Source organism: Pomacea canaliculata, linkage group LG3 (assembly GCF_003073045.1).
Source record: "Pomacea canaliculata isolate SZHN2017 linkage group LG3, ASM307304v1, whole genome shotgun sequence".
Lineage (NCBI taxonomy): Eukaryota > Metazoa > Mollusca > Gastropoda > Architaenioglossa > Ampullariidae > Pomacea > Pomacea canaliculata.
This window is the reverse complement of record NC_037592.1, coordinates 13,745,979-13,759,354: the sequence shown is the minus strand read 5'-3', so window position 1 is coordinate 13,759,354 and position 13,376 is coordinate 13,745,979. Positions and strand designations below refer to the sequence as shown.

The window sequence follows — 13,376 nt, the reverse complement described above, 5'->3', positions numbered from 1 at the left end:
CACACACACACACATATTCAGTGAGTTATATTTATCATTTAAATGAAAATTTTAATTTGTTTGCATTTATTATTATATTAGTACACATTTACACTTATAGATGTTTTGCGCAAAGTTCGAGGCCTGTTTGTAAAATTGTTTGACTTACAATCACTGCTGCTGTGTTCACTTTGTGATATCAATGGCAACATGTTGTACCTAAACATACGTATCTGTCGTTACCGGGTGATAATCCACTGACTCACTGTACTCATGCTTCCTGACAGCCGAGATAAACAGGCCAATACATCAACACACACAAATACAGTATAAACTTAACGGACTCAGAGTATGGTCCTGGCTGCATCTTAATATCGCGGAACTGAACTGAGTAGTTAGTATGAGGACTGCACGCTTGAAGTACAAGCTGATAAAAAAAACGTTTTTTGGCAGATTTTTCAGGGTTATCACATATTGTCATCTTGTTTCTCGGTTTAAAATAATGAAGTCATAGCTGAAGCAGATTAAAAATATTCCTAATTTAGTTCTTAATGCCAAATTTCATAAAACCAGAAACTTCCTTTCTTGTAAGCACGTTGGCTACCCCAGCTGAGCAAATAAACTTACACAGACCACCACAGACGGACGACTTACACCACAGACTGAGAAAAAACAAGTAACTGGGTGTTTCCCTTCATTTCAAACAATGCCTGCAACATACAGGGAGATGCATTGTAAAGGCCTATTTTCTGCCTGAGGTTATGTGGGCTTCAGTGTTTGCTTTTCGTGATACCATCCAGTATGTGCTCAACACACACACACACAGATAAAGAATGAAAGATTTAAAAGGTCTCAGATCGTCAACCCCGGCCCTCTTTTCCCCTTAAAGCTCAATACAATATTTTGCTTGCTCCAGCAGAAGTAATGAAGTGGATACACAAACGGGTATTATCGGGTGGAGGATCTGCTGAAGTGTCCTTTAAGAGTTTATCAGTTTGCGCGATTGAAGGGCAAGGTTCACACTTTACTGCTATTTATATTGAAATCAAATACTTAACAGTTCTGACACGGAAGTTATTTAGGATAATTTATTATGGCCAGACATCTTACTTCTGGCTGTCTTTTTTTTTTTTAATTCTTTTTTTTTTTTCGAATGCGAGGGTGGGCCGCTAATGCGGGCAATAGGATGCACTTTGTTCACAGAAGTGAATTGCAGTTTTATTTTTTCCTTCTCCCTTCGCTTTTATCCTTATTTGACGAATAATTTAAAGATTCTAAAATTCACGAGTGTAAGCTCCTTTTACGAATTTTCCTCCTTCCTACTAAAACAAAAGAAACATTTTATTGCCTCCTATCCTTATGACTCATGACATTTAAAGACAACAGACTACTTAGCGACACAACATTTCTGTGAACCACCGCTCATTATTTCACTCAATTCCGGTTTCTGACTGTGAACAGCTTAGTCTTCCGTCAAACGATAACTCCAGTGAAGATCACTGTGACAAGCGAGAATATCACTGAAGGAGTAATTACAGAGCTCTGTCGGGACCTTTGTGGAAATTGAAAACGCTTTCCTTGAAATATGTACACGCTACACAATCACACACATGCACGCCATTGCACACACGCACAGAATCACACACTCATACAGTCAATGATGATGATGATAAAAATAAACGAAAACCTTGAGCTTTTCCAGAGGTGACAGCAGACCTCCTGGTGCTCGTCATTAACAAACGTTACAGTGTGACTTGTATGGTAAGGGGAATAACCGGTACAGTAAGCTTCGGCATAAGAAAAGCAGAGTTCTTTCCCCTGTCTCCATATTTGTTGCTCCATATTTGTTGAGAGTTTCTGTAGTGTAACTGTGGCATAATGATCAAAAGGTTCACACATTCTCTCTCTCCACCTATTCTCTCTCTCTCTGTGTGCGGACATGAATCAGTGTGTATGTGTTGTGTATGGTGTATATCTCATGCCTACTTCTGTTGTGTGCTCCTGTGCCTTCCTAAAATGCTTGTGGTTAAAATGACACTAACAATAAACCATACCGATCTAAAGATTTGGAGAATACTAGAGCACCTGGTTCGTACAGAATAAATACCACAGCAACAATTTGACCTTAGGAAATTTCCTTCGCTGAAGCTGTGGCCGCTCGCCTTAAAACACACGCGTGCACGAATTAAGAATGAAATATCTAATGCCAGACAAAATATCTGCAACATGTATCGGATCTACGAGCTGGACCAGTGGCTTCTGGCTTCAGCATCATATGTTGTCTATATGGCTACAACCATACTGTACGTTATAATAAGATATCAGGGATTTCTATTTACTCTCTGCATGGCTACCACTTCCTGAAACACAGGGATTCAAATCCAAATTCGTCAGTGACAAGCTTATACTGCTGACAGCATTTCAGAGCGGACTATCTACGACTTAACTACCGGGTGTAGTTCCGGGTGCTGGCTGTCAAATGACGAGACCCGACACCTTTACCAACTTCACCACAGGGGTCTGGTGCTGGCAGATCTCCAACAATCAGTTGGTGTATCGTCTGTGACCCACCCCACCTTGGAGTCTTCAGTTGGGTCTTCAGTGCTCCTAGCAGCTACACCAAGCTTGACCTGACCACTAGCCATGAACCTCTGTAGTTTGACATTCAGTTCTCGCGTTGTCTGAATATTCCTTTATGCAGTTATGATACGCTCCTCTTCTGGAAACTTCAGTTATCAAGCTAGAGCTGTCGTTGATAATACTGACTTACATTTTTCTTTCCTTCAACTTGGCTTTCGAAACACCAGTTATGGTAAGCTGAGCAAAAACAAAAAAAAAATCCCAGTGACTAAGCATGTACAGGGAAGTACTCAAATTGCAATTCTGATCCAGACATCACGTGACAAGTTCATAGCTTTGATTTTTAGGTAAGCAGAGACTCAGCACAAAGAACGCCTCAGGTGGAACTACCCTGGTAGAAAAAGCCTTCTGTAGGGAAAGGTTGACCTTTCGTTTTCAGGTAGCCAACAGCAAGCTCACCTCACGATGACATACTCTCAGAAAATCAGAGCCACAAAACAAAATTAATCTTAAGGTATTGCTGTCTCTTTATTGTTCGTTTTATTGCGATATTAAAGAATCACTGGATTTATATTTCAGTTCTGCTATATATCTATCAACCTAAATTGTTCTCATTATCTGTCACTTTAGTGATAACTAAATTATTTACTATAAATTTCATTTTTTTTTTATTATTTAAACAGTAATCAGCACGTCATCTTGGAGAGATGATGGGCGCCACCGAGCGGATTCAGCCACAGATATGAAAAAGATCATGTCAACAAATTGTCACAAGATTTCGAAAAAGATAAAACTCTGTGATACAGTAAAACCTCGATTTTGCGATCCTTGATGTAACGATTTCCTCAGTATAATGTTTGTTTTCGGCGGTCACGGCGAAAGTCCTATGCACCCAATGCTTTTCAATCTTCGATTATACTTCCTTTAATTATCACTTTCCTCGGTATAACATTCGTTGTTCCATGGTCCCTCCACTGCATATCGCATGTGATCAGAAAATGAGGAAGTTTAGAATGACTGGGACAGGGTAACCTCTGGTGCACGGGAATTCGACTTCAACGATTTCGTTACTTGCGACCGAGAGCTTGTAAACTTGCGGTGTACCTTCTACTGAGGAAATATGCGAGGAAGCTGAGGCTGTGACACAGCGGTAATGAAGTCGATGGCGACGCCGGAAGTGACGACGACGACTGTTCTGAATCAACAGGTCCATCACCGGACAGTGTCCGTAGACATCATAGGGATGGAAATGTTGGGAACGTTTGCCTTCAGCGCACCTGGGGGGGAGGGGCGAAATGTTCGGACACTTGCAACCTGCTGAAAATGTTGTGTAGCAAATACAGACAAAAGCACAAGACAGGCTCTCCTGGATGAGTTCATCCACACAGGGAAATAAAATATATAAAAATGATAAGAATGTTGCTGTTCAACTGTTACACTTTCACAACGCATTATATTTAGACAGGATTGCGATATGCGGAGCCTGTCATACTTTCTCCATGTTTGGATGTAATCTAAAGTAAACAAATGTGTTTACTTGATGTAATGTTTTCCTCGATTTGACTTTTTGTTTGGCGGTCCCTTGAGAAACGTATCTAATCGAGGTTTTACTGTATCTAAATACATGTAATTATATAAACAGATAAACAGAAGTCTATGTATGTCGATGCAGTCGATGTTTCTTTCCATTTCCTTTGCTTGGATTTAGGCACAATGGGTTTTAACCTATTTATACATAATAAATACTAATACACAAAAGACACGTGAACAAATGTTTACAACTGACTTGTACAGAAATATTGTGGACTAGAATGAGAGATGCTAACCCTCAGTATGGATGAGTGTGTGAGAGTACACAAACCAGCAACAATGGATCAAAGAGAATAAAGTGAAGAAAGCCAGGCTACCAAGTGCCATGTCTTCTCATGTCTTCGTAGTTCTGTAGCTTATTTTAAGACCAACGGCAACATAATTTTCTCATAAGCAAGGATATATATATACACACGTATATTATCTATTTAATAACCCTGAAAAAGGGGCTGTATTCATATATTCGAAATCATAGGGATCATCATTTGTATCGTAATCAAAATCCAAAGTCTCATCAATGTCGACGATCTGGTCTTGGTCGTGTCCGTTCGGAGAAACATTTCCAGTTGTATCCGTAGGCTGTTCGTTTGCGACCAGTTCATCGGTAGAGGTTACATCTGTTGACGATTTGTCTGCCCACCTTTGACCTGTGTCATTGATAAATCACAGTGTGTAAAAATCAGTTTTGATTTTTTGCTTTTTTTCTCTTAGTTCTACCAAAACAAAAACCAGGTATACATGACAGCTTGGAAGCTGTTAACCCTTTTAACTGATGGGGTTACTGAGTCATAGCACAGTGGTGCACACAGCCTCGCTCTCTCCCCCGCGCGTACATATACCCACTCATCCCCCACCCCATACACTCCACACACACACACAAACAAAAAAAATAACAGACTGAACGCTACTCATTTACTCATTTGGTTTGGAAAAAAAAACCGGCATCTATGGAAGTTCAGGTCCGTTTACAAAGTGGAGAAGTGACATACCTGTGTCTGTCACCATGAAGTGACTGTGAGGCGGATTGTTGATCGCAGGTTCCAGACCAGGAGGATCCGCTGCCTGCTTATCTTCTAGTGGATGCACATCTCTGCATCGAAAGAAACGGCTTACCTTTAGCTTAAAATTAGCCACTGTTAATCAGGAGCTAAGAAAACAAATGCCATTCAAACGTTTGTATATAGTTTACATGCAATATACACATATTACATGTGTGTTTGTATGTGGAGGGCGGATGTAGTGTTGATATGAAAATGAAATAAAGTATAATGTGTGACATGATGTGCTGATTTGTTTATATTTTGAGGACTGTCTTTACATTTCTAAGACTTACATGACATTTCAGAGAATTAAAACATATCCTAGTCTTCTTTTCATCATCATCATCATCCGCATTCTCTGTGTGTGTGTGTGTGTGTTTCCCATACCTATCTCTTTTCTTTTACTCTCTCATTCACCGTTGACAAGCCTAGGTAATGCCGCGCAATGGACTAACATAGTAGGTGTTTGTTGGGTATAAATGACAGGTAGCTACTACACGACATATGTGATATATACATATATCTTTGATATGATTTATATATACTTATATAATGAGTGTGAGTAAAAAAGGCACTACCTTTGTCCTTTAGCCATCCCGTTCTCTTCTCGTCCTGTCCCACCTATGGAGTTGTGGTTTTATATTTTATCATACTTTTCCTCTAAGGAAGAGCTAGATGTTAGAAGGTGTGCTCTGCTTATCTTACCCATAAAATAATTATTCCTTTTACTGTCAGTCCATTTCATGTCGGATAACACTGTACCTTTTGTGTCCGTTCTTCGTCTTCCACCAAAGGAGAACTCCCACGACGATGAGGATGATAACCAATACGATGACACACGCAATGATGACAGCGGTGTTCCGAGAGCTGTCCTTCGCCTCGCCTTGAAAGAAAAGCAAATCACTCCAGAAGGTTATTATTTATAACAAATACTCAAGAGAAAATAAAGTCAATTTCTGTTTGAATATTGATGCCTTGCTCTGCTCATTGAAAATATTATTAACTGAGATTTGTCATCAGAGCTACAACTGTTGTAGCTGGAAACGCTATCACCTACCTGGTATCAGAACATTCTAGACCAAGTTGTTCTACTGAGTTCTCTACCTCTGGCAGTTCTTCTGAGTTCTTGCCCCCACCCCATCCTTTCATTTTCTGAAATCTCTGTTTCCTCTCACATTTGTAAAATGTAGTGTGAGCGGAGTATGCTTAAATACGTTATGCTGTTCGCTGAAAAAAAAAACTGAACAGAAGACAATAATTACATTTGTTTTTAGTTTGTTCTTGTTCCAGTCTTCTTACCTTTGTAGCTAGCTGTAGGAGACACAGCGGCAGTTGTCGACTCTGTGGAGCGAGCTGTAGGAGACGTAGTAGTAGTTGTTGACGCTGTAGACGTCCTTGTTCCTGTCGTCGTCATTGTCGTTGTTGTTGTTGCTGCTGTTGTTGTTGCTGTTGTTCTTGTTGTCGCTGTTGTTGTTGTTGTAGCTGTGGTAAAGTTGACACATTCTGGGGGCTGGATGGGGCCAGGTGTGCTTGTGTTCGCGTGTGCGCCTGCGCACGGGCCTGACGTCAGCTTCACGTTCTTAAGCGTTATGTTGCCGTCGTGCGAGTTGGCACCGGACTTGGCTACAAAGGCAATCTGTCAGACAGTGGGGACAGTCAGCTACTATTCTCTTCTCAAAATCACGACTTTATTCTACCAAATTGTTTCAGTGACGATTTCCTGTGAATAATTTACACAAATTTAGCTTCTTGTTAACTCTTCTTTTTTCTCTTCTTCTACTACCACTGAATAGTAAGTTACCACTACTACTTTTTCTAACAATATTGATTTTTATTCTTTTTCTTCGATTGATCTTTTACCAATCTAAATATCAGAAGTCATTAAACAGTAATTATCTTATAGAACCAGTGGGGTGCGATTTTTTTTCTAATCCCTGAGTAAAACTCAGCGACAGATTGTATTTCCTCAAATGTAGGTGAATGCTTTCCTTTGGATCTCGAGATACAATTAAACCAAAACAACGTATTTACCCTTCCATTAGCTTGGGGCAGGTCGATCTTCTGCTCAATGAACTCATCCACCTGGAGGTTACTCTCTTTGATGAGGACGCAGTAGCCTCCCACGCCGTCAGTCACGCGCACGGTGAGCTGGGAGGGCATGGACTGCGTGTACAGGTACACTAGGCATGCTGGGAGGTCAGAGGTCAGGCGGGGCGATTGTATGATGGAAGTCGCCCCGAAATTCTCTAGTCCACTTTGCACCGTGGCATGACCTTCGGAAGTCACAAACAAGCCACTCAATGACTTGGGGTCAAGAAAATTCGAAATCTGGTTTCTTTCTCTCCCCCTCTCTCTGTTAGAATGACTAAAATCTGGTTCAGTATGTATGATATTAAAAATCCACACTTCTTATGGTTAGTATGTTTTCTGTCGTATGTTCTCAGTAAATTGATCAATCACAGTATCTCTTAATTTGTCTTTTTCTCGTCTATCCATAATCATTCTTCTGGAAATGGTAAAATACTTCAGACTACTAAACGTGAGGTGTTGGGAAACATTTCTTTAGGTAGAAATATGAGTTCACGACATCGCCATGCGCCTGGGAATCAAAGTTTGTTGTTTAATAATAATGTTTGTTGACAGCGTCTACTTACCATTGCTTATGGTCCAGTTGTTGGCGTCCCAGCTCGGAGGGAGTTGTGTGTAGGAGCAGAAACTAGAATTGAAGGGACACGAGGCGGCCTCCCAATCGGCTGTAGAAACACAAGATGACAAACCATCTACATTATGTTTATCATGGTGTCTGTGGAATGTCATGTCATTTATCTATCTAATATAACTATACGTATAAAAGTGCATGAGAGGGAGTGAACGTGTGTGTGTTTGTCAAATATAACCCAATTGTAATTCTTCATAATATGTTAGTAATTTAATTAGTCACCCTTTTTTATTATCTTTTTAGTAATTTCGACAGTAGAACAGAATATTCTAGGAGATACGACGAGATAAAAAGGACAATTACTTTGTTGTGGAAGTGAGTACCTTTTGTCGTCACCTTGCTGTCTGTAACAAAAATAAAAAGCAAGCACTAGTCTTGATCACTAAAAACGACAGTACCCGTACTCGTGGTCAAAATAACAGGACATGAAAAGCAATAGTTATTTGTTATTTATTTAACCCTTTTAATCTTTTGTGTGCATAGCGTAACAAGTGACAAGGTAAAACTGAAGATTTGTCGTGAAAATTATCCAAGCACCCGTAACCGTTGTTGTTGTTGTTGTTGTTGTTGTTGTTGTTGTTTTGTTTTGTTTTGTTTTGTTTTGTTTTGTTTTGTTTTTTGGTCACTTTTAAACGCTTCAGATTCGTGTACTTACTCAAGTGTATTCACGATCCCGTTGATCAGAAGGATGATCTCCAGAAAATATTTTTTTAACAGTGTCATTCTTTTAAATTTTTAAAACGAAGAAAAGATTTTTTCACTGCATCGCTGGCATCGAGATTCCTGACCACTTTGCTTTTGTTTCAATAGAATCAGAGCTTGAAGACGTTTTCCCTCAAAATCCCAACGATCATATCTGAGTCTGCGGTAACTGGTTTTCACATGAAGACAGTCGAGAGCTGAATAATGTACATGGAAAGATTTCTTAGCGAGGAAATAAGACAGAACCAGTTCAGACTGAATGTAGTCGTTGCATTGCTCCACCAATGAAAGGAATGAAGCTTGTGTCTCACGAATGACACCCAGAGTCCAGGAAGATCGTGTTATCAGCTCGTCATGCTGTGACCTCATCAGGGTACTGTTGCCAGCACAATACTTATCAGTCCACGCATCTTGGCTTTGTGTACAGTACCGTTGCCTTTGCCAAACATGCAACTCACGACTTCCTAGCGCTGAGCTGATTTCCACACAACGTCATGCGGTGGCACCCCGGGTACCTGGGTTAATACCCTTGCTAGTTTGACCTCGGGTAGTCTAGACCCTTGCTAGCCTGGACGTCAGTACAGCGTCCTTCTGTCATTCTGTGCAACACAGGTTTGACACCAGACGAGTCTCTTCTCGCTGCCAGTAACAGTTCATACTCTGGGTATCTTTCCATCGATAAATACGGGTAGTTTTTTTTAATGGTACTCAGTTCAACCACTCCGTCAGACAACAGTCGCTATGTACTTTCAACTCCTCGTCTCTTGTCGTCTGGAAGCTTCTGTCATACACTCATCGCCGGTCTCGGATCTCCTTAGAGTCAGGCGAAGACACCCGGCTACCACCTGCTGGCCCAGCGCCATACGGGTGGGTTGAAGAGGTTTACTGCTGTCAACCTCCCCTCCCCTATTCCCCCACCCCGAATTCCTCCTCTCTGAGACTGACGAGTTGTGAACCACCACCACCTCCCAGGAAGCGAACTCACTGTGGGCAGTCCCGAACATTTCTTTCTATTTGCACTTGAAATGGTATACTCAATCGTCACACACGCACACTAACAAAAACAAAAACAAAAAAAAGCCTGTTGCTACAGGTATAATGGCTTTACAGGTGACAATAATGATCGATCCGTTAACCAATTAAATACCACGTGACAGTTACGTGAGCACCACGGCTAAGGTTACGAAAAGCCATTGTGCCAGCGAACCTTTGTTCAGGCCGAGAGTACAAAAGGATCTTTTTTGTTTCAATCGGCTTGAACTAGATAAATAGAAATAAATACATTTTAATATTGTGTATACGTGAAATGTAAAAAAGTTCCTTTTTATCAGGTCAGTTACTTTCTCACACACACACCCTCAAGCACTAGCGCGCGCGCATGCACACACACACATATATATATATACTAACAGTGAAGGTGTGACCGAAAGATCAGAAAGCCATGAACAATATTTCTTAACAACTGAAGCGTTCAAAGACAGAAAAATTCGTGTTTCTTTGTCTTGCAAACTGTCATCCATTCCTTTAACTTAAAGTGTACTGGCTCACAACACCATCAACATCTAAAACACTGAAACCAACGAACCATACAACAGCGACAACAATAACTAGACTTCAACAATCACAAAAACTTAAACAACTAAAATATCAATACCAAATAACATTAAAACAGTAACAACAATAAACACCTGAGGAGTTTAAAGGATTGCTAGGTAACTATGTGTTTTTTTGTCTTTCAAACTGTTAGTTCATCAACTTGAAATGTATTGGGGACTGATTAGTGTGAAAATGCACACCGACTGTTTGAAGCATCGTAGTTACCTGTGAAGGTATATTTCAATGGTAATTTGAACTATCTATGACAAACTGTCATACTTCATCACAATAAATACTCTGAACAAGGTCCTAAAGGACTGCAGGCCATCTACACGACTAGAGTTTTGTCTTCTATACAAACAGTTGTTGAACTTTCTCACAAAAAGCTAGTTACAAGATGGCGCTTATCAATAAGATATTAAATTGTACATTTGCCAGAGATTGGTTGCTAAAACTAGTATATCAGTGTCACTACTGTACGTTTGCTACACCGTCTTATAATAAAGAAATAAATAATATAATCAATCAACCAAATTGTGTCGCATAAATCTTAGAATTAAAACAAAATAAGCCGAACTTCCTGACCCACTCTATCAGCCACTCCCCTCCCGCTTTTCTGCGATGCTAAAATGATTCAAACACAACAATCACGAGTGCAAAAAATGGTCCAGTGAAACCAATTTTGATCCCTAAGATGTGCACATGAAGCCAATCATGATGACAACACGTGACCTAATCAAACTTTGCCACCAGAGATTAGCGTCCCTGTAGACAGCGAGCTAAAGGTGCATCAGCTGATGTCACACTTACCCGCCCCCAGGTATCAACACGGGCTTTATCACTCTCCTACTCACACGAAAAGATGGTGTGAAGTCAGAGACACTTACTTTCTCACAAACTGTAAATCATGGAGGGTTCGATTTTTCTAGTGTTTACATTGTTGGCTAGTCTGTGTCTTCTCGGGAGTTCAGGTAAGACCAACTCCACCATCCTTCTATAGATCCTCTGGTTTGTTTCCTGCAGCTCAGTTTTGATGTTCTATTGCTTCATTCCCTTCTTCTCTTGCTTCTTCTTCTTGATTGAAGCCAGTTAGTTTGACGCCGAAGTAGTTACAACATCTTGCCTAGTAGGTGGTTCAGGTCTGCTACGATGTCATCAGCAACACTTCAGGTAAACAAACGAGGACGAGGCTGCCTCTAATTGCCAAGCATGACCTCGTGCTGTCAATGATTTTTTTCTTTTCCAGATATTTGGATGTGTCTTAAGTTACCATGCTTTTGCTGTCATTTCTTTGTCCGTTCTAATGTGACTATTGCGATGTGCCAACCGGTGACGTATGAATGTGATCCCCCTTTACATCTCAATCACCTGATTTGTGGGTTTGTGTGTATCGACGGCAGTAGGAATCATGCTCAGTCTGTCAAACGTAACTTTTTTCTAACTGATCGCTTTTTTACTTTTGACTCGGGGTAAACAAGTTGCAATCGTTAATTAAAATAACATCACTTTTCATGCACAAAATTCCATGCCCAGAAATGTTAAAGATCATGGATGTCCGATTATTGTATCTTCCTCTTTTACAGCCAACACAGGGACTTTAACCCTCCAAGCTTTTTTGAGAAGTATAAAAAACCCAGAGTCTGCGGCTGACATCAACCAAGGCACCAACTCCAGCGACATCTACTCAGTGGTTAGACCAAGGCGCGGTGCACCAGCAAGAGTCTTTTCACAAACGACAACATCCAACAAACAAACAACAGCTGCCCTTAGAAGAATACTTACTACAACTACAAAAACAACTCACAGAACAAATGCAACACTTAAACAGGCAACAGCTACTGTCTATAGAACAACTACAGCTAAACCATCAAGACTAGGAGTAACTACAAGACCAACAACCAAAACAACAAGACGAGGAATAGCTACAAGTCAAACAACAAAGACAACATGGCGAGGAATAACTACAAGACCAACAACTAAAACAACAAGACTAGGAGTAACTACAAGACCAACAACTAAAACAACAAGAATAGGAGTAACAACAAGACCAACAACCAGAACAACAAGAATAGGAGTAACAACAAGACCAGCAACCAGAACAACTAGACTAGGTGTAACTACAAAAACTACAACCAAAACAACAAGAATAGGAGTAACTACAAGACCAACAACCAAAGCAAATGCAACACTTAAACCAACAACAAAAACTGTCCAAAGAATAACTACAGCTAAAACAACAAGACTAGGAGTAACAACAAGACCAACAACCAGAACAACGAGACTAGGTGTAACAACAAGACCAACAACCAGAACAACTAGACTAGGTGTAACTACAAAAACTACAACCAAAACAACAAGAATAGGAGTAACTACAAAACCAACAACCAAAACAACAAGAATAGGAGTAACTACAAGACCAACAACCAGAACAACGAGACTAGGTGTAACTACGAGACCAACAACCAGAACAACAAGACTAGGAATAACTACAAGACCAACAACCAAAGCAAATGCAACACTTAAACCAACAACAAAAACTGTCCAAAGAATAACTACAGCTAAAACAACAAGACTAGGTGTAACAACAAGACCAACAACCAAAACAACGAGACTTGGAATTACTACAAGACCAACAACCAGAACAACAAGACTTGGAATAACTACAAGACCAACAACCAGAACAACAAGACTTGGAATAACAACAAGACCAACAACCAGAACAACAAGACTTGGAATAACTACAAGACCAACAACCAGAACAACAAGACTTGGAATAACAACAAGACCAACAACCAGAACAACAAGACTAGGAGTAACTACAAGACCAACAACCAGAACAACTAGACTAGGTGTAACTACAAAAACTACAACCAAAACAACAAGAATAGGAGTAACTACAAGACCAACAACCAGAACAACGAGACTAGGTGTAACAACAAGACCAACAACCAGAACAACAAGACTAGGAATAACTACAAGACAAACAACCAAAGCAAATGCAACACTTAAACCAACAACAAAAACTGTCCAAAGAATAACTACAGCTAAAACAACAAGACTAGGAGTAACAACAAGACCAACAATCAGAACAACGAGACTAGGAGTAACAACAAGACCAACAACCAGAACAACTAGACTGGGAATAACTACAAGACCAACAACCAGAACAA

At 40.2% G+C, this 13,376-nt stretch overlaps 1 protein-coding gene across 1 annotated transcript; it reads right to left on the bottom strand.

The window, feature by feature from the left end:
* Positions 1–3,948: 3,948 nt before the first annotated feature.
* Positions 3,949–9,537, bottom strand: LOC112560897 (cell wall integrity and stress response component 2-like). The gene is made up of 7 exons (XM_025233007.1): positions 8,564–9,537; positions 7,844–7,942; positions 7,221–7,462; positions 6,489–6,825; positions 5,952–6,072; positions 5,139–5,239; positions 3,949–4,796 (listed from the first exon to the last, which is right to left on the bottom strand). The coding sequence occupies exons 3-7, from the start codon at positions 7,347–7,349 to the stop codon at positions 4,570–4,572; spliced, it is 915 nt and encodes a 304-aa protein (XP_025088792.1). The 5' UTR covers positions 7,350–7,462; positions 7,844–7,942; positions 8,564–9,537; the 3' UTR covers positions 3,949–4,569.
* Positions 9,538–13,376: the final 3,839 nt, after the last annotated feature.